A 27,170-nucleotide genomic window follows, 5' to 3' on the forward strand; every position below is an offset into this window, starting at 1 on the left:
GCTATAGATGTAGAGGTCCTCCTACATGTGTCGTTCATGCATTTTTTTTAGTAAAATGAGGTTCGCACATTTTATGAACATTTGCAACAATGAGTTGTGAGCGTCATGCTATATTCAAGGAGGGGCAAAAATCTCCTAAAAATAAAAAATCAAAATTTTGAGCATGCGGAGGATTTTGTCAAATTGATAGGCATTTAAGGAAGCTAGTCATTTTGCAATGATATGCTCTCAAAATCAACAACAAAGACAAATTAGATGAACAGTACTACATCAGGTAAATTCAAAGAACAATATTCTCACCTAAAGATCTAACAGTAAGACAAGGATTTGTTAACCTGTAAAAGGAAAGGTAGAACCGAAAACTTGATGACTGAGGTATTCTATCAAAACTGAACATAATCAGACGTGGTAGCACTTTTCGAACGACAGTTACACATAGGACAGCAGGAAGCACCACTGTGTGCACAACCTCTTCTAGGATGAGCTTTTTTATTGCAGCAGACTGACCAAAATGAAGACATATAAGGGCTCCAAGAACTGAGTGCAAAGGGAAGTTTCCCTTTTTCCCACACTATTGTCCTTTTCCCTACTGATGTCTGAATAACCATCACCTTCTTGAGAAATTGAAAAGGCCCCACAAGTATTTGCCTGTTAGTCCAAAATCTATTTGGGTAACACACTTAATATAAACATGATTACACCGTTAAACCCTCATAACCTATGGCTACATTTTGGTTAAGTGGGCTAAATTATGTATCTTCCCTTCAGCTTCTCGTTATTCATGAGAAAAACCATCTAGAGCTTTGTGAAAATCTACATCACATGGATACTCCACTTTGACTCCCATTCCCTATGCCCTTGTACACTAATCATATTGGAAAGCTTAATAAAAAAAGGCCATATTCCCATATCCGCAGCCGTGTGGGCTTTGAGCTATTAACCCGATACTTAAGATGGGACTTTGGCAACTTAGAAAACGAAATAATGCTGATAAAAAAGAAATTCATATTAAACTGATTCCATCAATTTCATATAAGAATATCAGATGAAACTTGAGGCATTACATCATGGCATCAATGTAAAATGGAAAAGAATGTGCTACAAATTTCAACTGAGGTTGATATTTTACAATGATAAGCAGTTCGCAGTGACCTCATTCTCATTTTGGCCCTGCCAGATTCATGGCTAGCAAAGGTCCACCATGAAGAAGGAAAGAATAAATGGATACATTATATAAAAGAGGCTACAGTTTAACTGGGACACGAAGGCCATCATAACTTAATTGAACATCTAAACCTTCTGCTTCAATCAATTTAGCAAGATCTTCATTCACTTTGTCATGATCCATTAAATGCATCATTCCTTGAAGCACCAAAATTCATCCTTTTAGCAGGTGCATTTTGATCTAATATTATTGTCACAGATTTTTTCAATGCTATCAATAATAATAAAGGTTACGTCATTATTATCTACAAGTGGGTTTAACTAGAGATGTTTGTGAAATAGAGGATATTCAAAACCATTAATTTATTAGCACTTATTCTGTTAAAAACTGTACTCAAACTTGGAAATGTTGAAAGAGTTGGATCAACCTTCAGGAAGAAAAAACGGATAGAAAGTACAAACCAAAGAAAATTCCTGATTACAGTGAAAAGATCAAGGATAAATGACCATTTCTATGTATTAAATCTTAAGACATCCGATGATTCAAAGCCAGCATTCCCTTTTTAACAAACCCAACTTTAATGCAATGCATTTGTACAAAGAATGTTTCTTGAAAAGTTAAAAGAAATAACCCTAATGCAAATGTCACAGAACAACAGGGGGCAGCATATTGCATTATTTAGGGAAGAATCCTCACAAGGTTAATCCAAATTATATGGAGTTCATAAATAATGTACAAGAAAGAAGATGACATCAATATTCCTGACTAAATACTATGCTTTTGCCATGATGAGGTATAACCCTAATGCAAAATTACATTATTGACACTATTACGACACTGAAACATAGATACAGATTCCTAACAAGACAGGATTGGCACTAGTGAGTCCAGTAGATGCTGCACCAAATGGGCGCTTTACATATGGATGGATTCAGGTGGGACAAATATCAGCCAAACAGGTTGCACCCTATTGCGTAGATATGTCCAGATCAGATCTCTCGACCCAATCCAGACCCATAATGGATGATATTCAAGCCTATTTGTGTTGGTGTTGGATCAGGTTGGATCCACAGGGGTCATGGAAAATCCAGTTATGGTCACTAGGTTCATAGGAGTGGCACCTGGAGAATCTAGCTCACCAATTTTGTGTAGGGAACACATAAATAGTAATTGGTATGTAGTTCACAAAAGGAGGAGAGTCCAGAGATACTGGTTGAACTTAGGTGGATCGAAGATTCATCCGCATGGATTAGATTTGGTTAACTCATGCCAAATTAACAAATTTAACAAGGTTAGACCTGGGTGGACAATCTAAATTGATTTAGGTCAGATTCCAATCAAGTACCACATTAGATCAGAATGGGACAAGTTGAACCTAATGGCCACACTTTTATAAGGATTCAAGCAGATGGCTCGTGACCAAAACTGGTTGGGAGGATGCAATTAATTCAGATCATATTTGATGTGTCCAAGTTGAAACTTGAAACCGTCATATCTAAATCAGAAGTAGGTAGGCATAAGGGTCAGAAAAGGCCATCTTTGATCAGATCATCTTGGTTCAAGTAGAACCTAGGTGAGGCTAGATGGATCTTCTTTAGAGTCATGACACCAAAGTACATAAATGTTGGTCCCAGCATAGGCTTGGCAGATCAAAGTTTGATCTAGAGGCCAATCTATCTATAGAGGAGGAATGAACTAATGGGTATGGGTGGATCAGGGTTGTATCTCAATATCTTATGTACAAAAAAAAGACAAATCTAACATTTGTCTGCATTTTTACACTGCCAAATCAAAAGTTTGAGCAGTACCATCTTAAATTAGAAGAAAAAATCTGTAACATCGGGAAGTACTTCGATTTAGAATTGACCCACTGTAACATGGTTTTATTCGCTTAAACTTTGAGAAGTATGGACAACAAAGCATAATTCTATACACGTATTAACAACCAACCTGAACAAATGCTGAGAATCAGTCCAACATTTCACAATTTTTTCTTGTATTTTATGTATTTTGTATACTTGTATTGTCATAGTATTGTTAGTATAAGGGCATGGTTATCTTTCAAGTTAGAAAGGTACAAGCTTTCGAAGGGTTGTCCCCATGTATTACTTAAATCTGACCGTACATACATACATACATACATACATATATATATATATATATATAAAGTGGTAGCTTGTAATGAGAATAGCGGAAGCACCAATAATCCAAAGAACTCTTTAAAAGAGTCAAACAAAGAGCCAAGAACACAAGCACGTAAAGTGCACAAATAACCCACTTAAGGGGTAAAGTGCCTAAAAGGCAAAAAATATATTAAAGAGAGAGATAAAGTGAGCTGAAAAACCCTTACAACACAAGAGGGAGAGCCCGCTTTTTATAGAGGAAAAAAGTAGGAGAGAGAGGGACCACTTGAGGCTCCCTTCTAGTCATTGGGAGCCCCAATGGTCATATTAATGACCGTTGGGGCCCCAACGACTAGATGATGGGGCCCCTAGTGGTCCTATTACAAGGATTCAAAAAAAAAAAAAAGATAAAAAGAAAAACCTAAAAGTAAAAAATGTATAGCATAATTACAAAAATACCCCTATCGGGTATTTGAATGTACAATGAGAAATAAAAGAGTATATATATATACAAATTTTAACACGCCTCCTCAAACTTTAAGGGGAGAAAACCGAAAGTTTGTTAAGAAGAAACATAAAACGCGGAGTTGAAAGCGCTTTGGTGAAGAAGTCAGTCAACTGATATTTTGAAGTAACATATGGTAGTGTGATGGTTCCTCTGAGAAATTCGTCTCAAACATAATGGCAATCCATTTCAATACGATTGGTATGCTCGTGGAATGTATGATTGCTTGCGATATAAATCACGCTCTTGTTAACACAACACATTTTGGTGGGAGAAGAAATGAGAATGCCCATGTCACAAAGGAGACTTCTAAGCCACACAATTTCTATAGTGGTCATCGTCATGACCCGATATTCAGCTTAAGTGGATGATAGAGAAACTTTTTGTTGCTTCTTACATCGCCACGAAATGAGGGATTCTCCTAAAAAAAATGCAAAAACCAGTAGTTGAGATTCGATCATTGGAATTTCCTCTCCAGTTCACATCAGTAAAAGCAGTTAATTCAAGAGATGAAAAAGAGGATAAGAAAAGCCTTTTGGAGATGGTGTTTTTAATGTATCGCACAATTCACATCATGGCCGCCATGTGAACTGTAATAGGAGCATGTTGAAATTGACTTGCAGCATGAACCGCATGAGCAATATCCTGACGGGTGATGGATAAGTAAGGGATCCAATCAATTGCCAATAGGGGGTAGGATCCTCAAGAAGAACACCATCCTCAAGTCTCAACTTTGCATTTATAATTTCAGGAGTTTCAACTTTTTTTTCATTTGAAACTCTTGATTTGGTATAGATGTCTGCTGCTAATTTCATTTGGGATAGAATGTATCCTCGAGGAGAATACGCCACTTCAATACCTAAAAAATATCTCAAAAATCCCAAGTCAGACATATCAGAAGTTTTCTTTAACATAGACTTAACATCATTTACTCCCTTTTTTGTTAGAACATCAGTTTCCACCTGGGCTGATCTGCAAAAGAGGGAAAAGTGAGAAGAAAAAGATAGAAGAAAGATGAGACGCTGAGTCGTTTTTACTGCACACAGGCTCACGACTTTTCCATTCAATTATCGTGGCCTGGTTTAATGTATTTAAGCATTAGGTATTAGGTTACAACTTAACAAGTTACAATATTACATCCATGCCCCAGTAAACACATCAATAGGATTTCTCAGTTTGGGTCTGGGTCAGACCCAAACTGGGTCCAGCACTACACGACACTTAATACTCTCCCTCAAGTTGTGCATGGTCTTGAACCATGGACAACTTGTTCTTCAGGAACCAAAATCTGTTTTTCGTCAAACCCTTTGTAAACAAATCCGCCACCTGGTCTTCTGTAGGAATGAAATGAGGTTCAATCTCTTTGTCTTCAACCTTCTGTCGAATGAAATGCTAATCTATCTCAATATGTTTTGTCTTACTGTGGAAAATATGATTAAAGGATATGTTAATGGCACTTTGATTGTCACACAATAAAATAGACTTGAAAATTTGTTCCTCCAATTCATTCAACAAATGCCTTGTCCAAGTAGCTTCAGCAGTTGCAGCAACCATTGATCGATATCCAGCCTCAGTGCTTGATCTAGCTACTGCTTTTTGTTTTCTACTGCTCAAGGATACTAGGTTTTCCCTAAGAAAGATGCAATATCTGAAAACCGACCTCCTTTCATCAGGACCTCCTGCCCAGTCCGCATCACTGTAGACCATGACATCATGCATGCTTCCTCTTTTCCAACTTTTCTGATACACCAACCCATCTCCAATAGTACCTTTTAAGTATCTCAACACCCTCTTGACTGCATCTATATGCCCTGTTCGTGGCTCATGCATGAAGTGCGACACTTGATTGACAGAATAAACAATGTCAGGGCGAGTAAAGGTAAGATATTGAAGCATGCCAACTATACTTCGATATCTTGTAGGATCCGGGTACAAATCTCCATCCTGTGAATTGAGCTTTTGATGTAAGACACTCGGTGTAGACAAAGGCTTGCATACCAAATTTCTTCAATAAATCTAGTGTGTATTTATGTTGTGTCAAGGTCAGGTAACCATCCTTCCTGTCTACCTCGACCCCAAGGAAATAACGCAAATCTCCCAAATCTTTCATCTTAAACCTTTGACTTAATAGTCCTTTTATTTCTTCAATGTGATTCATGGAATTCCCTGTAACTATAATATCATCAACGTATATCAACAACAAGGTGGTTATGCCTTTATCCTTGAAGATGAATAAGGAGTGGTCTAAGAGAGATCTACAGAACCCATGCCTCTGTATTTCTAAGGAGAAACTCTCAAACCACGAGCGTGAGGCCTGCTTCAAACCATATATGGCTCTTTTTAGTCTGCATACATATGTGTTCGGGTCTACCTCAGCATATCCTGGAGGTTGTTCCATGTAAACTTCTTCCTTCAAGTCTCCATGAAGAAACACATTTTTGACATCTAACTGACTCAATGTCCATCCATGTTTGACGGCTAAAGACAATATAATTCTTATTGTCCCCATTTTGACCACGGGACTGAAAGTCTCATCATAATCCTGACCATATTCCTGTGTAAACCCCTTTGTAACAAGTCTTGCTTTGTATCGTTCTATAGTGCCATCGGGTGTGTATTTGATTTTATAAACCCACTTGGAATCAACAATATTTATGTTAGGAGGTCTGGCATCAATTTCCCATGTCTGACATTCATGAAGCGCTTCCACTTCTTCATTCATGGCCTCAATCCATTTGTTTGATTTCACAACATGATGAAACCTTATGGGTTCATCATGCTTATCAACCTGAGACAGAAAAAGTTGAAGATCCATAGAAAAATTATTATAGTTGACCCATCTGTCAATAGGATGTATGATTCTATTCGAACTCCTCAAGTTTCCAACAGGCATATAAGTATCTAATCCAATGTGAGGAGCAGGGGGAGTACCTTTTTCTCTTCGCACATACACATACCCTTTAAATTTGTCAATAGGATGCGATTGTGGGTCTGCCCCTTCTTCAGTGTGTGAAGCTCCACCGACCTGATCACCAGATTGAGGTAAGCATGCTTGGCCTGAGTCAATATTATTTTGGTCAGCCGAGTTTGTTTCTTGAGTACACTGAGGTGAGCAATCACCATAAGCATCTACAAATAATTCTGTATTCATCCACAGATGATAAACTTCTTCTCTGGGAATCCTTTGACAAGTATTAAATGATACATCTCCAAGATTATTCTCGTCAAACACAAAATTCCTGAAAATCTTAATACGCTTAGTCATGGGGTCATAGCACCGATAACCTTTATAATCATCAGCATATCCCACAAATCTACACTTGGAAGCCTTTGGTTGGAATTTGTTTCTGAGAGAATCATCAATATGAACATAACAAATGCATCCAAACACACGCAGAGCATTATAATCAGGTTGAATGCCGAAAAGAGAACAAAATGGTGAACTCTTTTGCAAAACTGTCATAGGCAGACGATTTATAATATAGACAACTGAATGGAATGCTTCTGTCCACAGACTAATGGGAAGATTACTGTCGTTCATCATGCTCATGGCCGTTTCAACAATATGCCTATGCTTTCTCTCAGCGACCCCATTTTGTTGTGGCGTATGTGGACAAGACACTCTACGTTTTATTCCATTACTTTGGAGAAAATCAGTAAAATCCAAATAACTCTTTAAAAGAGTCAAACAAAGAGCCAAGAACACAAGCACGTAAAGTATACAAATAACCCACTTAAGGGGTAAAGTGCCTAAAAGGCAAAAGATATATTAAAGAGAGAGATAAAGTGGGCTGAAAAACCCTTACAACACAAGAGGGAGAGCCCTCTTTTTATAGAGGAAAAAAGTAGGAGAGAGAGGGACCACTTGGGGCTCCCTTCTAGTCGTTGGGAGCCCCAACGGTCATATTAATGACCGTTCCCCAACGACTAGATGGTGGGGCCCCTAGTGGTCCTATTATAAAGATTCAAAAAAATAAAAAGAAAAAGAAAAAAAGAAAAACCTAAAAGTAAAAAATGTACAGCATAATTACAAAAATACCCCTATCAGGTATTTGAATGTACAATGAGAAATAAAAGAGTATATATATATATATACACATTTTAACAGTAGCATCTAACCATCGGGCTAACCGGGCTTTCGAAGGGCTTTTTCCATGTTTTCCTTAAATCTGACCATACAAATGCATTAAACATGCTTGATTTTATAGGAATCTACTCTTGGATTCCGATACCCAGGTAGGATTTTTTAAATCCTGAATAAAAAATCATGTTTTTCATAAAAAAAAACATGATCCAAGTGTCGTTTCCTAGTAAATCGACCATGTTGAACACATCTCTCTCTCTCTCTCTCTATATATATATATATATATATATATATATAGATATATAGAAGATGTCCAGCCCCAATCTTCTAATAAAATCCACCTCAAGACTCTAGACCAATTACAAGAAATAGAGAGGAAACAAAAGAGGGAAATAGTAGAAAGAAAAGTAAGGAGAATAATGGGTCGTGAGATGATCTAATTCACGCCCTTTCCATTTTATATGTAATACAATTTTACATGACCAAATACCCCTATTAATAAAAGGGAATTACAATATGTTACATACAGTTACAATGGTCAGAAATGCCCGGATATAAAACACGACATTTCTAACACGCCCCTCATGAACGTGGTGTAGAAAGCACCATGGACAATTTGTTTTTGAGATACTAGTGTTGAGCTACTAGAAGGGGTTTAGTAAATAGGTCAGCAATTTGATCTTCGCCTTTAATAAACACAGGTTGGATCTCTTGCCTTTCAACCTTTTCACGAACAAAATGTTGATCTAACTCGATATGCTTCATCTTCCCAGGTTGCACATGATTAGAGGCAATAGCAAAAGTAAAGATTTACTGATGGGCTGATGTAATGTTGTAAGGAGAAGTTGTATCCAAAATATTTTTGAATGTCACTGCTGCCATAGATCTATACTCGACCTCCGTACTTGACCTTTCCACTGCACGTTGTTTTCTACTAGCCCAAGAAGTTAAGTGATCTCCAAGAAAGACCCCATAATCTGTTACAGACCTTCTAGTAGAAGGATCTCCTGCCGAGTCTGCATCCGAATAAGTCAACACAATGACTGTCAGAGTATTAGGGTTCTCAATGCTTCTATAAACCAAGTCATCAGTGATGGTTCCTTTGATGTAGCGCAGAATCCTTTTAGCTGCCTCCATGTGGCTCTGCTTAGGTGCGTGCATGAACTGTGATATCTGAGTTACTGTGAAAACAAGATCTGAATGTGCAAATGTCAAATATTGCAACACACATACAAGACTTCTAAAAGGTGAGGTTTTGTGAGTTCTCGAACATTAGGTATGTTATCCAACAACTTGGTATTGGTTCAATGGGCGTTAGAATTGGCTTGCAGTCTTTTATTCCAAATCTGGCAAGTAGATCAAGAGCATACTTATGATGTACCGGAACCATAGTGTAACGCCCCAAAATCGTGGACTTGAAACCTTTTATGAAAAAGGTTAAAAGCTTTGAAATCGATTACTTATCAGAGTTTAAAATAGAAGTTCAACGAAAAATCATGTTTGAAATAGCAAGTCCCTAGACCTTGGGCGCATTACAGTGCAAACTTCCCTTTACAAACCATTTTGCAACTCGAATATATATTTTATTGAAATGAAAAGAAGAACAAAGTTTTGGTAATACAGTTTTAGTAATCCAGAGTTTTAATCAAAATAGATGCTTTCAAAGAAACTTTATACCACATTTACCAAAGGTGTCCTCAAGAGCGTAACGTCAGAGATAAGAATACATGCAAGAGCAAAGCATATGCACGAAGTGCAGCAGCAAAGTAAGGACGAGAACACATACAAAAAGTAAGTGCAAGAGCAAGCACAACAACAACAGGAAAGTAAGGTACAAAGAGCAAAAGTAAGCAGTAAGGCCATGGCGCATAAAGTGCGGGGCAAGTAAATGCAGAAAGTAAAGTGCGAGAACGTAAAGGAGGACCAGGATTGCATTGTGGAATAAAAAGGCATACATATACAAGTAAATGCCATGATGCAAAGCGCGGGACAACAGGAAAGTAAAGTACAAAAAGGTAAAGAGGACAAGGATCGCGAAACCGCATCCTTGAGTTAAAATGACATGAACTGTAAAGACATGAATTAAAAGCCTGGGCACATATAGCGCGGCGGCAACAAAAAAGGAAAGTCCAAGAAAGTAAATAGGACAAGGATCGCGAAACCGCGTCCTTAAATTAAAAGACATGTGTATATATTTTATACGTATACATATATCATCATCCTCTTTTAGTTATCTTTTCTTATTTAGCATTTATCCGTTCATTGTCCTTTTACGCAAGAATTCCCTACCTTAGGGGTTGCGGGTCCTCGAACGCTTGTGGCGTAAGTAAGCACGAGCACGAGCCACTAAGGCGAGCTGAATCCACCGTTCAACCTACGATGCTTAGAACATTAGTATATGTCGTAATAGAAACGAGAAGCGGGTCTAGTAAGACCTGTTGTGGTACCAAACACCAAATACGAGGGTAGGCAGGGAGCTTAGCTCACTACAGAAAAGCAACAGAGGCAGCAAGGCAGGGAGTCCTGGGTTCCCTACTTGCTGGAGCAGCAATGGCCCCTTGACAGAGCCTTGCTGACCACCGACAGTAAACTGTGGCAGAGGCAAGGAGCCTTGCTCCCTGCATGCCCGAACAACAGAGAGGGCTAAGGGCTTAGCCCCCAACCACACGAACGAGACAGGGAGGCCTGCTCCCAGACTGCCAAAAATGCAGAGACAGGGGCAGAGACACTGCACCCAGCCCGCGAGGATGCAAGAGGTAAGGGCCTCACCCCTGCCTGGCAAAAAGCCACAGAGGCAGGGACAGAAAAGGCAAGGGAGGGAGCAGAGGCTCCCTGCCGAACCTGTCTCAATAGGAAACAGGAGAGGGGGCGCAACCCCCTGCTGGAAAAGAGATAGGCAGGGGCTTTGCCCCTGTCGGCAACAAGATCAAGGCAGGGGGGCAAAGCCCCTTGCCGACAAAACACAAGAGAGCAAGGGGAGCTTCGCCCCCTGCCGGGAAACACAAAAGCAGGGGAAGCCTCGCCCCATGCCAGAAAACACAAGAGGGACATGGGGAGCAGAGCCCCCCTGTCGACAAGGCAAATGGCAGGGGGACGGAGCCCCCTGTCGACATAGCAAGAAGGGCAGGGGGAAGCAGAGCCCCCTGCCGACCTAGCAAGGACAGGAGGGAGAGGAGCACCCTGCCGACAAAGCGAATGGCAGGGGGACGAAGCCCCCTGCCAACAAAGCGAATGGCAGGGGGACGGAGCCTCCTGCCGGCACAACAAGAAGGGCAGGGGGAAGCGGAGCCCCCCTGCCGACCCAGCAAGGACAGAGGGAACGAAGCCCCCTACCGACAAGAGGCAACGACAAGGTGCTTAGCCCCCCTGTCGGTCAACCCCTCACAAAGGAGAAGAAGAAGAGGGGAGGTTTTACCTCGGAAGACCACGACAACGGGGGATGTCGCCGGTGAGCGATGCTGGAACGCGAGCAAAAAGGAGAGCAACAACGGATGTCGGCCGAGCTGCCTCGGCAAGGGTGGCGATGGTCGGGGACAGAGGGTGTCAGTCGAGGCTACCGACGCGAGAGGAGACGGTGACAGGGGTAGCTCACCGAAGTGTTGATCAAAGAAGCGGTCTGGCAGAGGCGTTGCCAGACAGAGGTGGTTGTCGGTCACCGGCGGAAGCAGAAAAAGGAGATCGGGGGAGAGGATGCCGACAGCATCGTCGCCGGAGGCCGCAGTCGATGGCGACGATGATCGCCAGGAAAACTCAACGGGAAAAAGGGGAACGGTGTTGCCGACGGAGGAGCCCGACCATGGGTTGCCAGCGTTTGCAAGGAAGCTGACGAAGGAGAGGAGGCGAAGAGGTGGTTCACCGAAGCTCCGGTGAGGGTCGCCGACAGCTCGAAGGTTGTCAATGCTCAGAGGTCACCGGCAACTCCGGTTGTCGAGGGCTCTGACGCAGCCAACGGGAAGAGGCAGGGGGTTGCCGGAGCTCAAAGGCTGCCGACGGCTATAGAAGAAGGCGGAGAAAGTGGTGGCCGGCGGCTTCGGTCGCCGACGCTGGCTTGGAGGGTGAGAGGGGGTGAGGACAAGGGGGTCGCCAACACTCGGAGGTCGGCGGCGGCTCCGATCACCGATGTCTGCAAGGAAGGGTCGGAGACAGGAGGCAGAGCGAAGGAGAGAGAAGGGGCAAGGGCTTTTGCCCCTCGCCTGAGGCGCCTGTGTCTTTTAAAAGACACAGGCTTCTCGATCGTTCGAGAAGCCAGGTCGGGCTCAGATCCGACACGACGGGCAAACCGCGACACGTGCCTAACACATGTCCATTTTTTTTTAACGGGCTTTACATCCTACCCCCCTTAAAAGAATTTCGTCCGCGAAATTTCATAGGAAGGTGATCTGGTAAGACCGTAGTCTAAGGGAATAGATATTGACCAAGATGCACGTATTAAGGATGGTAGTCGTCCAAGAGTATTTATGTCACTTCATTGTTGTATCTCTATATTATGTATTATGCTTGTATCTCTTCATGGGTCGGGAGTTTGGGTCTGGAGCAGACCCGTTATCTATTGTTACTTTAGACCCATAAGTAATATAAAAAGTATTAGGGCACGTTCTCAAGGAGTGAACAAAATTAGCCCTTCTTTGCTGCAGACGTCTCCAACCTCTTTCTCTCTGGTGATGTTGCGTGAATGCAACGTGGGTGATAAAATCTAACATGGTATCAAAGCAGGTTCGCCTGTGACTTCCATACAAAGTGTGCAAGACGAATTCCAGCGAGAGTGCCCTGCGAGATTCAGATCTTCTGTCATAAACAGGTTGGGCGATTCATCTTTTCTTCGGTAGCCTTCATCCAACCCTAAACTGCTATCCTTAGCCATCATCCTTCTTCTCTTTCATTTTATCCCTTCTTATTCATCATCTACGTCATCAGACCTGGTCATCGTCAAACCTAGTATCAAGTTCTTCAACCCTAGGCCTGATCGGCAAACCCAAATTTGGTTGCCATCGGGTCTGCACTCTTTTTTCCTTTGTTTCTGTTTCTCAATACCTTAAAGGGACCCTATCTCGATACGTCTGTTGAGTTTCAATACATATCCTAAACTGCAGCAGATCTGAACTATTTCAGATTTCTCGATACGTCTGTTGGTTTTCAATACATACCTAAAACTGCGTCAAATCTGAATCTTCTTGTGTCAGATCTGAATTATTTTGCATTTTCTGGATTGTCAGATCAGATTATAGCAAATCTGATTTCATATCTGACTGATTACAGTGCTTGTTGTTATCTAAAAAAAAAAGAGAAACAACAAGCACGTTTACTGTAATCTTGGGCAGATTTTACACGATTTTTCACATCTATTCACAAATTTTTCAGTCTTATCCTCACCCACTGTTCTTTCTTCTTCTTTTATCATTATGGATTCTCCCTCTTTGCCGTCTAGTTTTCTCGGACATCTCATTTCTGAAAGGCTCAACAATTCAAATTACTTGACCTGGAAAAGACAGATCCTGCCATTTATCAGGAGTCTAGATCTCTCTGGGCACCTTGATGGGACAGTCTACGCACCACCCGAGTTCATCACGCAGGAACAACAGGGTGACAAAGGAGATGCCTCCAGCACGGTAAGTCGCAATCCAGATTTCATATCATGGAGGAAGAGAGACCAAACAGTCGTAGCATACATTACCTCCACTCTCTCTCAAGAGGTATTGGTGAGTATTCCCGATGAATGCTCTGCTTTGGAGCTGTGGCAGAAGTTAGCTAAGACATATTCACAGATTTCGAAGGCCAGGATTCTTCATTTGAAAAAAGAGTTCCAATTGTTAAAGAAGAAAAGCCTTACTCTGACAGAGTACATCAATCGAGTCACAACTATCACAGATCAATTAGCTATGGTGGGCTGTGAGATCCCTGACAAAGAAAAGGTGCAACAAACGTTGAATGGTCTTGGACCCGATTATCACATGTTGGTTACATCATTGCTATGTCTGCCATCACTACCAAACCTTGAAGATCTCCGTGCAAAGCTACTACAGTATGAAGTCACCATTAAAGGGGAGACCTTTTCAAATCACAGCAGTCACGAGGTAATGATCACAGGGGTGGGATCAGAAAGGGGGCGGAAATCCTTCCGTGGAGGACGTGGACAAGGAAGAGCTAATTTTGGAGGACGTGGATTATTGCCTACTCCAAATAATCAATTTAACTCATTTTCCAACAATCAAGACTCCAGACATATACCGACATGCTATTTATGTAATAAGAGAGGACACATTAAGGCAAATTGCTGGCATAACCCTCAAAACAAAGGAAAGATGAATGGGGCTACACTTCCCAACAAAGGAAAAGAAATAGGGGGACCGAAGGATGAGGATAAGGACAATGTGAAGAACCTCTTGATTTTTGCACTTTCAGGGTTGAGTTTCAAACAGAATGAACAAGGAACATGGTATATTGACTCTGGGGCGGCAGCACATGTTACAGGTGATGTTGGTAAGATCTTAAAACCAATTTCCTATTTTGGAAAATTCAGCATTAAGACTGGTGATGGTACTCTTCACCCTATATCACATGTTGGAACCGTTGACCTTCCTCTTTCTAATTCCTCCCTAACTTTGCCTAATGTTTACCATTCCCCGGGCATAGTTAAAAATATTGTTTCTGTGTCTAAACTTGTTGACGATACTTTGAATTTACTCCTTCTGTATGTGTTAAGGACCTTCTTACGAAGAAGACGCTCGTTAAAGGGGAGCAACAATGAAATATGTATGTCCTCAAGGAGTCTCCATCTTCAATTCGTGTTGCTTCACCATCTTCAGTTCGTGTTACTTCACCAATCTCATCAATTGTTAAGTCAAAATTGTCTTAGTTTGTCTAAGTGTAATAAGCCAAAAGTTTGGCATCGTCGATTGGGTCATTGTGGTCATTCGTTTATTGAAAAACTTGTGTCAGAAGGGCTTGTTCCAGAGTTTAGTTTGAATAAAAGATCAGAAGAACCTCTTTGTTCCAGTTGTCAGTTATGTAAGAGTCATGTATTCCCCTTTCATTCAATAAATCAAAGAGCTTCAATTCCTTTTGAAATCATATATTCTGATGTTTGGGGCCCTGCTCCCCAGACCTCCTTGTCTGGCAGCCGCTATTATGTCATTTTCATTGATAGTTATTCTAGATTCACCTGGATATATTTTATGAAACACAAATCTGAAGTATTCAAAATCTTTTGTTCGTTCCATGCTCTTGTTTATAATCAATTTTCATCCAAAATCCAACATCTCCAATGTGATGGAGGAGGAGAGTATTTATCACATGAATTTACTGAATTTCTCCAAAATAATGAAATTAATCGTCGTATATCTTGCCCACATACACCACAACAAAATGGTGTTGCTGAAAGAAAACACAGGCACATCGTGGAAAGTGCCTTAAGTATGCTCCACGACTCCTGTGTTCCCTTAAGTTTATGGACAGAAGCTTTCCACACAGCGACATATGTCATAAACCGTTTGCCTATGAAATTGCTTAAAGATAGATCTTCATATTTTTCTCTTTTTCAAAGACACCCTGATTATAACGAAATGCGAGCCTTTGGTTGTGTCTGTTATGTTCACATTGACAGTTCTCAACGTGACAAGTTTCAAGACAAGGCATGCAAGTGCTATTTTGTTGGTTATGCTGACCAGTACAAAGGGTATCAGTGCTATGACCCAACCTCTCGTCGCATTAAAGTCTCACAGAATGTTGTGTTTGATGAGTTCATTGTTGGGGAATCAAACAGAGCAGCAAAGCAGAGTCAGGGAGAGAAGCAAGCAGAGCAGAGAAAAAGGGATGAAGTGTATGAACTGTGGATGGCTGCAGAACTTTTTGACCAGATGGAAACACGAGATGACTGTTCGTGTAAATCACCAACTATTGCGCAAGAAGAGGCCGACAAAAATTCTCAGATGGAGGGAGTCACAGATTCCCAATTGAGTGTACCATCTACGTCTGATGGTAATACAAGATTTCAGGGACTTGTCTATACAAGAAGAAATGGCCACAACAATGACTCATGCCCTGACGTTCAGCCTCGAAGGTCTGGAAGAGTCCGTCATCCCATTGAAAGATGGGTAAGTTATGATAACTTCTCCATGGATTTACAATTGTTTATTTCCCAGATTGAAAAACAAAGGGAACCGAATAATTTTGTAGATGCATCTAGATTAAACAGGTGGATAGAGGCCATGAACGAAGAAATGCAAGCGTTGCACGAATGTGGAACTTGGGAAATTGTTCCACGACCTTCGCACAAAAATGTAGTAGGATCCAAGTGGGTCTACAAAATCAAATACAGGCCTGATGGATCTGTTGAACGGTATAAAGCACGTCTTGTGGCTAAGGGTTTCACTCAAGAATATGGACAAGACTAAGATGAGACATTCAGTCCAGTTATTAAAATGGCTACTATTCGACTGGTTCTATGCTTGTCAGTACAGTATAGATGGACTCTCTGTCAGCTTGATGTCAAGAATGCTTTCTTGCATGGCGATCTAAAGGAAGAAGTGTACATGGAACAACCACCTGGATATGCAGAACATGGTCCCAGTTCACATGTCTGCAAATTACGAAGGGCTATTTATGGTTTGAAACAAGCATTTCGTTCATGGTTTGATAGTTTTTCGCTCGAAATTCAGCGACACGGGTTTCTCAGATCTCAACTTGATCACTCCCTGTTTATCTATCGGCATCAACAGGTCAACACTCTACTTCTTATATATGTAGACGATATTATTCTCACCGGCAATTCAGATGAGCATATAGAGATTATCAAGGACTTACTGGGAAGAAAATTTAAAATGAAAGATTTAGGCATATTGCGCTATTTTTTGGGAGTAGAAGTGGATCAACAAAATAAAACCTTATCCCTAACTCAACATAAATACACAATGGATTTATTGGATAAAGCAGGGATGAGAGATTGCAGGCCGTTGTCTACTCCTAGTGTGTTGAATCATAAGCTCAGTGCCCAAGATGGAGAACCCTATCGTGATCCCAAGCAGTATCGTAGCCTTGTGGGAATGCTTCAGTACCTTACTTTTACTAGGCCTGATATTGTCTATGCAGTAAATCAGGTATCTCAGTTTATGCATGATCCGCGTACCGAACACATGAATGCGGTTAAAAGGATTCTTTGATATTTAAAAGACACGATTGGAGATGGATTACTTTATCATCGATCTCAGGTTGAGGGGAGCAAACATCAAATCATCGTATATTCATATGCAAATTGGGCTGGAGATCCAGATGACAGAAAATCAGTTTCGGGATACTGTGTGTTTATCGATGGAAATCTGGTAGGGTGGAGTAGCAAGAAGCAACGAGTTGTTGCCCGATCCAGTACAGAGGCAGAATATCGGTCTATGACGGCAGCCACCGCAGAAATCACTTGGAAGAGGCATATACTGGACGAGATAGGAGAAAAGTTTTTGCCTGCCACACTCCACTGTGATAATCAAAGTGCCATTCAAATTTCGTTTAACCCCATTCATCACGGCCGTACTAAACATATAGAAATTGATCAGCACTTCATTCGTCAGAAAATTGAAGATGGAGAAATTGACCCCGTGTACATCTCCACTGAAGATCAAGTTGTAGATTTGTTTACCAAGGGTCTCACTAGTATACGGTTTTGGTACTTAAAGGGCAGATTGTCCATGATTCAAAACCGTGCACAACTTGAGGGCAGGTATTAAGGATGGTAGTCGTCCAAGGGTATTTATGTCACTGCATTGTTGTATCTCTATATTATGTATTATGCTTGTATCTCTTCATGGGTCGGGAGTTTGGGCCTGGAGCAGACCCGTTATCTATTGTTACTTCAGACCCATAAGTAATATAAAGAGTATTAGGGCACAATCTCAAGGAGTGAACGAAAGTAGCCCTTCTTTGCTGCAGACGTCTCCAACCTCTTTCTCTCTGGTGCTGCTGCGTGAATGCAACGTGGGTGATAAAATCTAACAGCACGTGCGTGTGATCTCCCAAACACATAAACTTCTGAAGGGATCAGGATAACACATAATGAGTTCCTAAGAGGGGTTCAAAGTCACCAAGTCGGTCGAACAAAAATGTGTGATTTCATTAATAAACTTGTCTTCCCAAGAGTTTAAGAGACACAGCGAGACATTGCTCTAGCTTGTTTACGTTCCTTAAACGGGGTCTCTGAATCATCATTAATAAATTTGTCGCTCTCACAATTTCTAACTCTTCGTCCTGAATAACCTTAATCTATTCCTATTTCTCGAGACCTTGCATGGCCAACTGTCACCTGCTACGACCCACTTAAGGCGTCATACTTTCTCAAAAAAGCCCACCCTTCTATAGAAGGTCCAAAACATAATCAAGATTTGAAATGAAGATCTAATTCACATCGGAGTCCAACATATAATCATGCTAAAACAGGAAGCCAAATCTATAAATTCATAACTGGCTATTACTATCAATCTCAGAAGATCATCACAGCTCACCATAACTTTTTATGAAAATCAAAATTCACAAGTTCCACGCAGGATCACTTGGTCTAGGAAATGTACGACCTCACAAGAAATTACCGCCCTAGATGGTATACCTGGTCTTGGACAATACACTTCCTGACAGGAGTTTACCGTCTTTGCGGCTATCCACTCTTGGACAGTGTACCTCCTCACAGAGATTCTACCGCTCTAGCCGGATTACCAGATCTTGATTATACATACCCTCACAGAGAATCCTTTGAGAACCCGATCCTCAACAAAGGCCATATTCAATGAAAATCATTGCGATACACACATCAACACAAATGACCGCTCTCAAGGTCGATAGCCACTATTATAATTAACAAGATCTACGCCGAATCACCTGGTCTGGAAAATGTTCGACCTCACAAGGAATTACAGCCCTAGATGGTATACCTGGTCTTGGACCATACACTTCCTCACAGGAGTTCATCGTCTTTGCGGCTACCCGCTCTTAGACAGTGTACATCCTCACAGAGATCTACCACTCTAGTCGGATCACCTGATCTTGGTCATACACACCCTCACAGATAATCCTTTGAAGATCAGATCCTCAACAGATATCATACGCAGTGATACATGCATCAACACAAATAACCGCTCTTAGGGTCAGCAACAACAAATATGGCACAAGCATATATACCAGCAATATGCACCGTATCACTCCACATGGCAAAACAAAACACAAAATTGCATGTTCTTCCAACAAGATTCCATGAACCATAATCATATACTGAACTTAAACATTTATCGCATGCTCTTGATAATTCTTATCATGAGGCATATCAATCACATCATACAAAAGCATTTTACACTACGCATCGTATCATTGCCACAAGGAATATCGCATTCCTCAAATAGGACCTCAAAGCATGCGTAATCAAAGCATGAGTTCTATACACATGAGAACACACAAATAACATAATATATTATGAATCAACTAAACATCAACATATGTAACTCCTACATAGTTCAATAAAATCATTGCGCCATCATATGCATTCACAATTCTTACCTCAAAGCACATCGCATTCGACCTTTCTAGCGTGAAGCTCACACACAAATCTTTAAGACATTTTAGTCAAATACTCATGATATTCATTAATCATGCTATATAGGTATGATAGATTCACACAACCAATCATTATGCAATCCTCTGCAACACAACTATGTAGGCGTGATGTATCACTCAAAAACTAACTGTTTGTAGTCGTGAGGTGTCATTCCTCTAAATAGTCTAAACTAATGATTTGTAGGCATATAAGTCAACCACTTAAAAGTTAATTATTTGTAGGCGTAACAAGTCAACTACCCAAAAACTAATCAGTTGTAGGCGTGACATGTCATTTGCCTGTATAAAAACCATAATCATTAAGATACCGGAGACACCAAGTCATATGTAATTCCATCGATAAGCTTTTACTTAACAAAAATACGTAACAAAACACACAAAAAGTCTGAAACTAAGACTATCAAAATGTCTATTCAAAGTTTTCTGTGTTCTGTCATAGGATAGTAGACATAGGTTACTACTTGAGTTATTCTTGTTGCTGTTGCTGAGGAGGTTGGGGTGTGTTGCCCATTCGCTGGAGGTTATCGACCTTCTTCTTGCGACAATCACTTATAAAGTAGCCCATTTTGCCACAATAAAAACAACCACCAGAGTCTCGAGGGCATGGTTGTCCATGATGAACACGATTGCATCTCAGACATTTTCGGTTTAACGGTCATTGCGGCTCATTTTCTCTACCTTGTTTCTGTCATTTAGCAGGTCGACGCTTGTTGTGATTACTAACTTCGACAGACTTTCTGTCGCGATCCTGATTAAAGTGGCATTCTTCAGCAGAATGCCCCACCTTTTCATATAAAACACAATCGTCGGAGTCCTGAAGGCACATTGGACCCGAAAAAACTTAAGGGCTAACACCTCGCCCGAGATTGGTGATCTCGCAACCCAACCCATCAACATTATGATCCAAGTTTTGGACCATCGCTTGGAGTTGTTCAACTGCTCTGGTTAATCCGTCTATAGATTTGAGCAATTCATTGAACGACATCTAAGCAGAAATACATACAATAATTAAAATAAATGCAAAGATAGTTTAAAAAAAATAATACTTACAGTGCGATGCAGATGCCGGATGATCAAGGATTACCGCTTTCCCTTTCGCTCTGATACCAAAAGTTGTAACACCCCAAAATCGTGGACTTGAAACCTTTTATGAAAAAGGTTGAAAGCTTTGAAATCGATTACTTATCAGAGTTTAAAACAGAAGTTCAGCGGAAAATCATGTTTAAAATAGCAAGTCCCTGGACCTTGGGCGCATTACAAAGCAAACTTTCCTTTACAAACCGTTTTGCAACTCGAATATATATTTTATTGAAATGAAAAGAAGAACAAAGTTTTGGTAATACAGTTTTACTAATCCAGAGTTTTAATCAGAAGAGATGCTTTTAAAGAAACTTTATACCACATTTACCAAAGGTGTCCTCAAGAGCGTAACCTCAAAGATAAGAATACATGCACAAAAAAAGCATATGCACGAAGTGCGACAGCAAAGTAAGGACAAACAACACATACAAAAAGTGCACGAGCAAGCACGACAGCAACAGGAAAGTAAGGTACGAAGAAAAAAGTAAGTAGTAAGGCCATGGCGCATAAAGCGCGAAGCAACAAGTAAATGCAGAAAGTAAAGTGCGAGAACGTAAAGGAGGACCAAGATTGCATCCTGGAGTAAAAAGGCATACATATATAAGTAAACGCCATGGCACAAAGCACGGGGCAGCAGGAAAGTAAAGTACAAAAAGGTAAAGAGGACAAGGATCACAAAACTGCGTCATTGAGTTAAAATGACATGAACTGTAAAGACATGAATTAAAAGCCTAGGCACATATAGCGTGGCAGCAACAGAAAAGGAAAGTACAAGAAAGTAAAGAGGACAAGGATCGCGAAACCGCGTCCTTGAATTAAAAGACATACGTATATATTTTATACGTATACATATATCATCAAACTCTTTTAGTTATCTTTCCTTATTTAGCATTTATCCGCTCATTGTCTTTTTACGCAAGAATCCCCTACCTTGAGGGGTTGCGGGTCCTCGTATGCCTGTGGAATAAATAAGCACGAGCTCGAGCCACTAAGGCGAGCTGAATCCACTGTTCAACCTGCGATGCTTAGAACATTAGTATATATCGTAATACAAACGAGAAGCGGGTCTGGTAAGACCTGCAGTGGTACTGAACCCCAAATACGAGGGTAGGCAGGGAGCTAAGCTCCCTGCAGAAAAGCAACAGAGGCAGCAAGGCAGGGAGTCTTGGGTTTCCTACTTGTTGGAGAAGCAATGGCCCCCTGACAGAGCCTTGCTGACCACCGACAGTAAACAGTGGTAGAGGCAGGGAGCCTTGCTCCCTGCATGCCCGAACAATAGAGAGGGCTAAGGGCTTAGCCCCCAGCCACACGAGCGGGACAGGGAGGCCTGCTCCCAGACTGCCAAAAATGCAGAGACAGGGGCAGAGACACTGCACCCTGCCCGCGAGGATGAAAGAGGCAAGGGCCTCACCCCTGCATGGCAAAAAGCCACAGAGGCATGGACAAAAAAGGCAGGGGAGGGAGCAGAGGCTCCCTGTCGAACCTGCCTCAACAGGAAACAGGACAAAGGGTGTGCCCCCTGATGGAAACGAGACCGGCAGGGGCTCTACCCTTGCCGACAACAGGATCAAGGCAGAGGGGCAAAGCCCCTTGCTGGCAAAACATAGGAGAGCAGGGGGAGCTTCACCCGGTGCCGAGAAACACAAAAGCAAGGGGAGCCTCGCCCCCTGCCAGAAAACACAAGAGGGACAAGGGGAGCGGAGCCCCCCTGTGGACAAGGCAAATGACAAGGGGATGAAGCCCCCTGTCGACACGGCAAGAAGGGCAGGGGGAAGCAGAGCCCCCTGCCGACCCAGCAAGGACAGGGGGGGGGGGGGAGCGGAGCCCCCTGCCGACAAAGCGAATGGCAGGGGGACGAAGCCCCCTGCCGGCACAACAAGGACAGAGAGGAGCGAAGCCCCCTGCCAACAAAGCGAATGGTAGGGGGACAGAACCCCCTGCCGGCACAACAAGGGCAGGAGGAAGCAGAGCCCCCCTGCCGACCCAGCAAGGACAGGGGGAACGGAGCCCCCTGCCAACAAGAGGCAACGACAAGGGGCTCAACCCCCTGTCGGTAAACCCCTCACAAAGGAGAAGAAGAAGTGGGGAGGGTTTACCTCGAAAGACAGCAGCAACGGGGGATGAAGCCAGTGAGCGATGCTGGAATGCGAGCATAGAGGAGAGCAACAACGGATGTCGGCCAAGTTGCCTCGGCAAGGGTGGCGATGGTCGGGGATAGAGGGTGTCAGCCGAGGCTACCGATGCGAGAGGAGACAGTGACAGGGGTAGCTCACCGGAGTGTTGATCAAAGAAGCGGTTTGGCAGAGGCGTTGCCAGACAGAGGTGGTTGTCGGTCGCCTGCGGAAGCAGAAAAAGGAGACCGAGGGAGAGGATGCCGACAGCATCGCCGCCGGAGGCCGCAGTCGATGGCGACGATGATCACCAGGAGTGCAACGCAATACCTTTGCGCAATGTACGACGACAAAGTAAAGATTGTAAGCAGGAGTGCAACGCAAAACCTTTGCGCAATGCGCGACGGCAAAGTAAAGACTGTAAGCAGGATTGCAACACAACACCTTTGCGCAATGCGCGACGGCAAAGTAAAGACTATAAGCAAGAGTGCAACGCAACACCTTTGTGCAATGCGCGACGGCAAAGTAAAGGACAACGATCGCGAAACCACGTCCTTGAGTTAAATGCGTACTCGTATAAAAATATATATATATATATATATATATATATATATATTGATTTAAAGGTCCTTTTTAGTTAATTAAACTTAATTCAATTGTCCAAGTCTTTCGTGCAATCTTCCCCTACGTTTGGGAGTTGCAAGCTTGCCGGCATCTGCAGGTGTAAGCGATGGACGGCTCGGGTCGCGGAGCGTGAGCGGGATCCGTCGCACAAGCTGCAAAAGTGACGATCTTAGCAAGCTAACACCAAAAATAGAAGGTCAGGGGGCATTGTCGTCGTCCTGACGTGAAGGAAGCAGAGGCAGGGGCATCGTGCCCCTGCGCACCCACCATCAGCGCAAGAAGCAGGGGCAGGAGCTGCGAGCCCCTGCTAACCTGCTGTCAGCAAACAACGAGGAGGCAGGGGGTTGCACCCCTGCCCCCATAAAGCGAGGGTAGGCAGGGCTGCGCCCCTGCCTGACAAAGTAAAAGAGAGGAAGGGGCAAAGCCCCTGCCTGTCAAACATGCACGGAGGTAGGAAATTCGCCCCTGCCTGAAGAAATGCGAACAGGCAAGGGGCGAAACCCCCGCCTGATGCCAGAGAAGAGCGAGGCAAGGGGGCTTGCCCCTGCCTGTCAAAAAACAGCGGAGGCAGGGGTGATGCCCCTGCCTAAAGAGAGAAGAGGCACAGGGAGGGGGCTCGACCCTTCCCCTGCCGCAATAAGGAGCGGGGAGGGGCTCGACCCCCCCCCCGTCAAAACAAAGAGCAGGGAGAGGGCTCAGCCCCTCCTCTGCCGTAACAGGGAGGAGGCTCAACCCCTCCCCTGCCAGAAAAGAAGCAGGGAGGGGTTGGGCCCCTCCCCTGCCGTAACAAGGGGCAGGGAGGGGGCTCAGCCCCTCCCCTGCCGTAACAGGAAGCAAGGAGGGGGCTCGACCCCCTCCCCTACCTACAAGGGTGCAGGGAGGGACTGAACCCCTCCCCTGCAACCAAAGGGCATCGGGAGGGGGCTCGGCCCCTCCCTTACTAAACACGGCGCATGGAAGGGTTCGACCCCTCCCTCGCTGAAAAGAGTCGCAGGGAGGGGGCTTTGCCCATCCCCTGTGATTTAGGGCAGCAGGGAGGCGGCTCGACCCCCTCCCTGTGCAACGGAAAGGTTAGGGAGAAAGAGAGGGGATCGGGGGAGAGACCAGAGAGCAAAGAGGGATCGGGGGAGAGCCCAGCCCTGATTCCATATGAAATAGATTTTTATCCATTTTTGTAGCCCAGCCCTGACTGCAGCAAATAGTTCGATTTATCCATGTGAAATAGATTTTTATTAATAATTGTAGCCATTTTTTATTTTATGTCAAAAAAAAAATCGGGAATGATGCCCCATAGTAACTGATGGGGTCTGCCTAACCAGTGTTGTGAACTTGTGAGAGGCGTACGCCTCAGAGGCGAAGCGCAGGCTCAACGCCTCGCTTCGCCTCATCGCATTTGTTGTGAGAGGCGTACGCCTCAGTTCCTCTCACAACAAATTTTGGATGACCTCGAGCAAATCGAGAGGTCGCCGGACGTCAGTGGAAGAGAGAGGAACATACCTGAACAAAGACATTGCCAACGTCGATCGAGGTCTTCGGATGTCAAAAAAGGAGGAGGTCGCCGATCGTCAGAGGTCGCTGATCGTCGGAGGTAGCAGATCGGCGGAGGTAGCAGATCGTCGGAGGTGGCCGATCGTCGGAGGTCGCAGATCGTCGGAGGTCGTCGGTGGCCGAAAATGTGAGAGAGAGAGAGAGGAGTCGGGTGAAAAAGCAAAACCCTGAGCCTTCGTTCTTAAGTTTTCACGATTTTTTTAAAATGTCTATTTTGCCCTGATTCAGATTTTTTTTTTTTTAGTTTCGAGTTTTTCATGTGTCAATTTCGTTTTAAAAAAGGGTAAAATTGGTATTTCGTAAACGCGTCCCCCTTTAAAGGGGGACGCGATTCCCTTTAAAGGGGGACGTGTTTTCCTTTAAAGGGAAACACATCCCTTTAAAAGAGGGATGTGTCTCCCTTTAAAGGGGGACACGTCCCCCTATAAAGAGAAGTGTGTCCCTTTTTAAAGGGGTATGCGCTTCCCTTTAAAGGGGGACGCGCTTCTTCTTTTTACGTGTGCTCCCTGTGCGTTTTGGAAGAACCGCGTTTCGCGCTTCCGAAACGCGTCTCGGGGAAGCGCGCTTCCCCTTATGCATATGTGTTTCCGGTAACTCTGATATATATATATATATATATATATATATATATTATAAAAAGAAATAATAATAACAATAACAATATTATAAAATAAACATAAACTGTACACCAGGATCCACAGTGGGATCCGACTTGCGGGTTTATACCCACACCACATTGGGTGTCATGGATCCAGACTGCGTCTAGATCTTGGGTCTCTGACTCGAACCCGGGGTCGTGCCCCATGTAAAGAGGTAAGTAAACAAAAACAAAAACAACAACAACAACTACGCCATCATCCCAAAACAATTGGGGTCAGCGATATGAACCAAAAAAGAAATTCATTTTGGGTCTTCCACATGAATCCTTTTCCTCCAATCATTTCTATCCAATGCCATGTCCTCGGTGAGGTTCAAAGCATTCATATCCTTTCCTATCATCTCCATCCAAGTCTTCCTAGGCCTACCCCGACCTCTTTTAACTAATATATTTTCCCATATTTCCAACCTTCTAACTGGGGCATCATTAGGCCTTCGCCGAATATGTCCAAACCACCGTAAACGATTCTCTCGCATCTTATTTTCAATGGGTGCAACACCTACCTTCTTACGTATCTCCTCGTTCCGAATCTTATCTTTTATTGTATTTCCACACATCCATCTAAGCATCCGCATCTCAGCTACACTCATTTTTTGAATATGATGTCTCTTGGCAGCCCAACATTCCGTACCATATAGTAAAGCGGGCCTAATAGTCGTCCTATAAAACTTTCCCTTCAACTGCAATGGCATTCTACGATCGCATAACACTCCAGTTGCACTCTTCCATTTCATCCACCCAACCTTTATCCTATGATTTACATCTCCATCAATTTCTCCATACTTTTGAATGATAGATCCCAAATATTTGAAAGAATCATCCACCGGTATTTCTTGCTCACCAAGCTTCACTACACTCCCATCACTATTTCGTTGCTTACTAAACCGACATTCCATATATTCAGTCTTACTCTTACTCAACTTAAAACCTCTAGCTTCCAATGTCTGTCTCCATAATTCTAACTTAGCATTAACCCCAGCTCTAGACTCATCAATCAAAACAATATCATCAGCAAACAACATACACCACGGTACATTTTCTTGAATTGATCTCGTAAGCTCATCCATCACTATCGCAAATAGGAAAGGGCTTAAAGCAGATCCTTGATGTAACCCAACCGTTATCGGAAAATTGGTTGTCACCCCTCCACAAGTGCGGACATTGGTTACTACTCCTTCGTACATATCTTTAATTATACTAATGTACTTGAGAGAAACACCTTTCTTCATCATTGTCCACCAGAGAACGTCCCTAGGTACTCTATCGTATGCCTTCTCTAAATCAATAAAAACCATATGCAAATCTTTGTTCCTCTCTCTATATCTTTCAATAAGTTGTCTAAGAAGATGTATAGCTTCCATAGTTGATCTTGCAGGCATAAAACCAAATTGATTCTCCGATATCGTGACAACCTTCCTCAACCTAGACTCAATCACCCTCTCCCAAAGTTTCATAGTATGACTCATGAGTTTTATACCCCGATAGTTTGTGCAATCTTGTATATCACCCTTATTCTAATATAAAGGCACCAAAGTACTCTTCCTCCACTCATTAGGCATCTTATTTGTTCGCCAAATCAAATTAAAAAGATTTGTCAACCATTCTAAACCTTTCTCTCCCAAGCATTTCCAAGCCTCGATAGGTATACCATCTGGGCCAACTGCCCTTCTTGATTTCATTTTCTTCAAA

At 42.8% G+C, this 27,170-nt stretch overlaps 1 protein-coding gene across 4 annotated transcripts in view; it reads right to left on the minus strand.

Moving 5' to 3' along the window:
• Nucleotides 1-985: 985 nt before the first annotated feature.
• LOC149830011 (Metallo-hydrolase/oxidoreductase superfamily protein) overlaps nt 986-27,170 on the minus strand; it is a 159,502-nt gene continuing 133,317 nt past the window's right edge. For all 4 annotated transcript variants that reach the window (XM_090015676.1, XM_090015675.1, XM_090015674.1 and 1 more), the window contains exon 12: nt 986-1,362. In XM_090015676.1, coding sequence (XP_089871802.1) covers nt 1,244-1,362 — 119 coding nt within the window. In that variant the 3' untranslated portion in view covers nt 986-1,243. The remainder of the gene's footprint in view (nt 1,363-27,170) is intronic.

This window comes from Nuphar pumila, chromosome 8 (assembly GCF_984573655.1).
Source record: "Nuphar pumila chromosome 8, dmNupPumi1.hap1.1, whole genome shotgun sequence".
Taxonomy (NCBI): domain Eukaryota; kingdom Viridiplantae; phylum Streptophyta; class Magnoliopsida; order Nymphaeales; family Nymphaeaceae; genus Nuphar; species Nuphar pumila.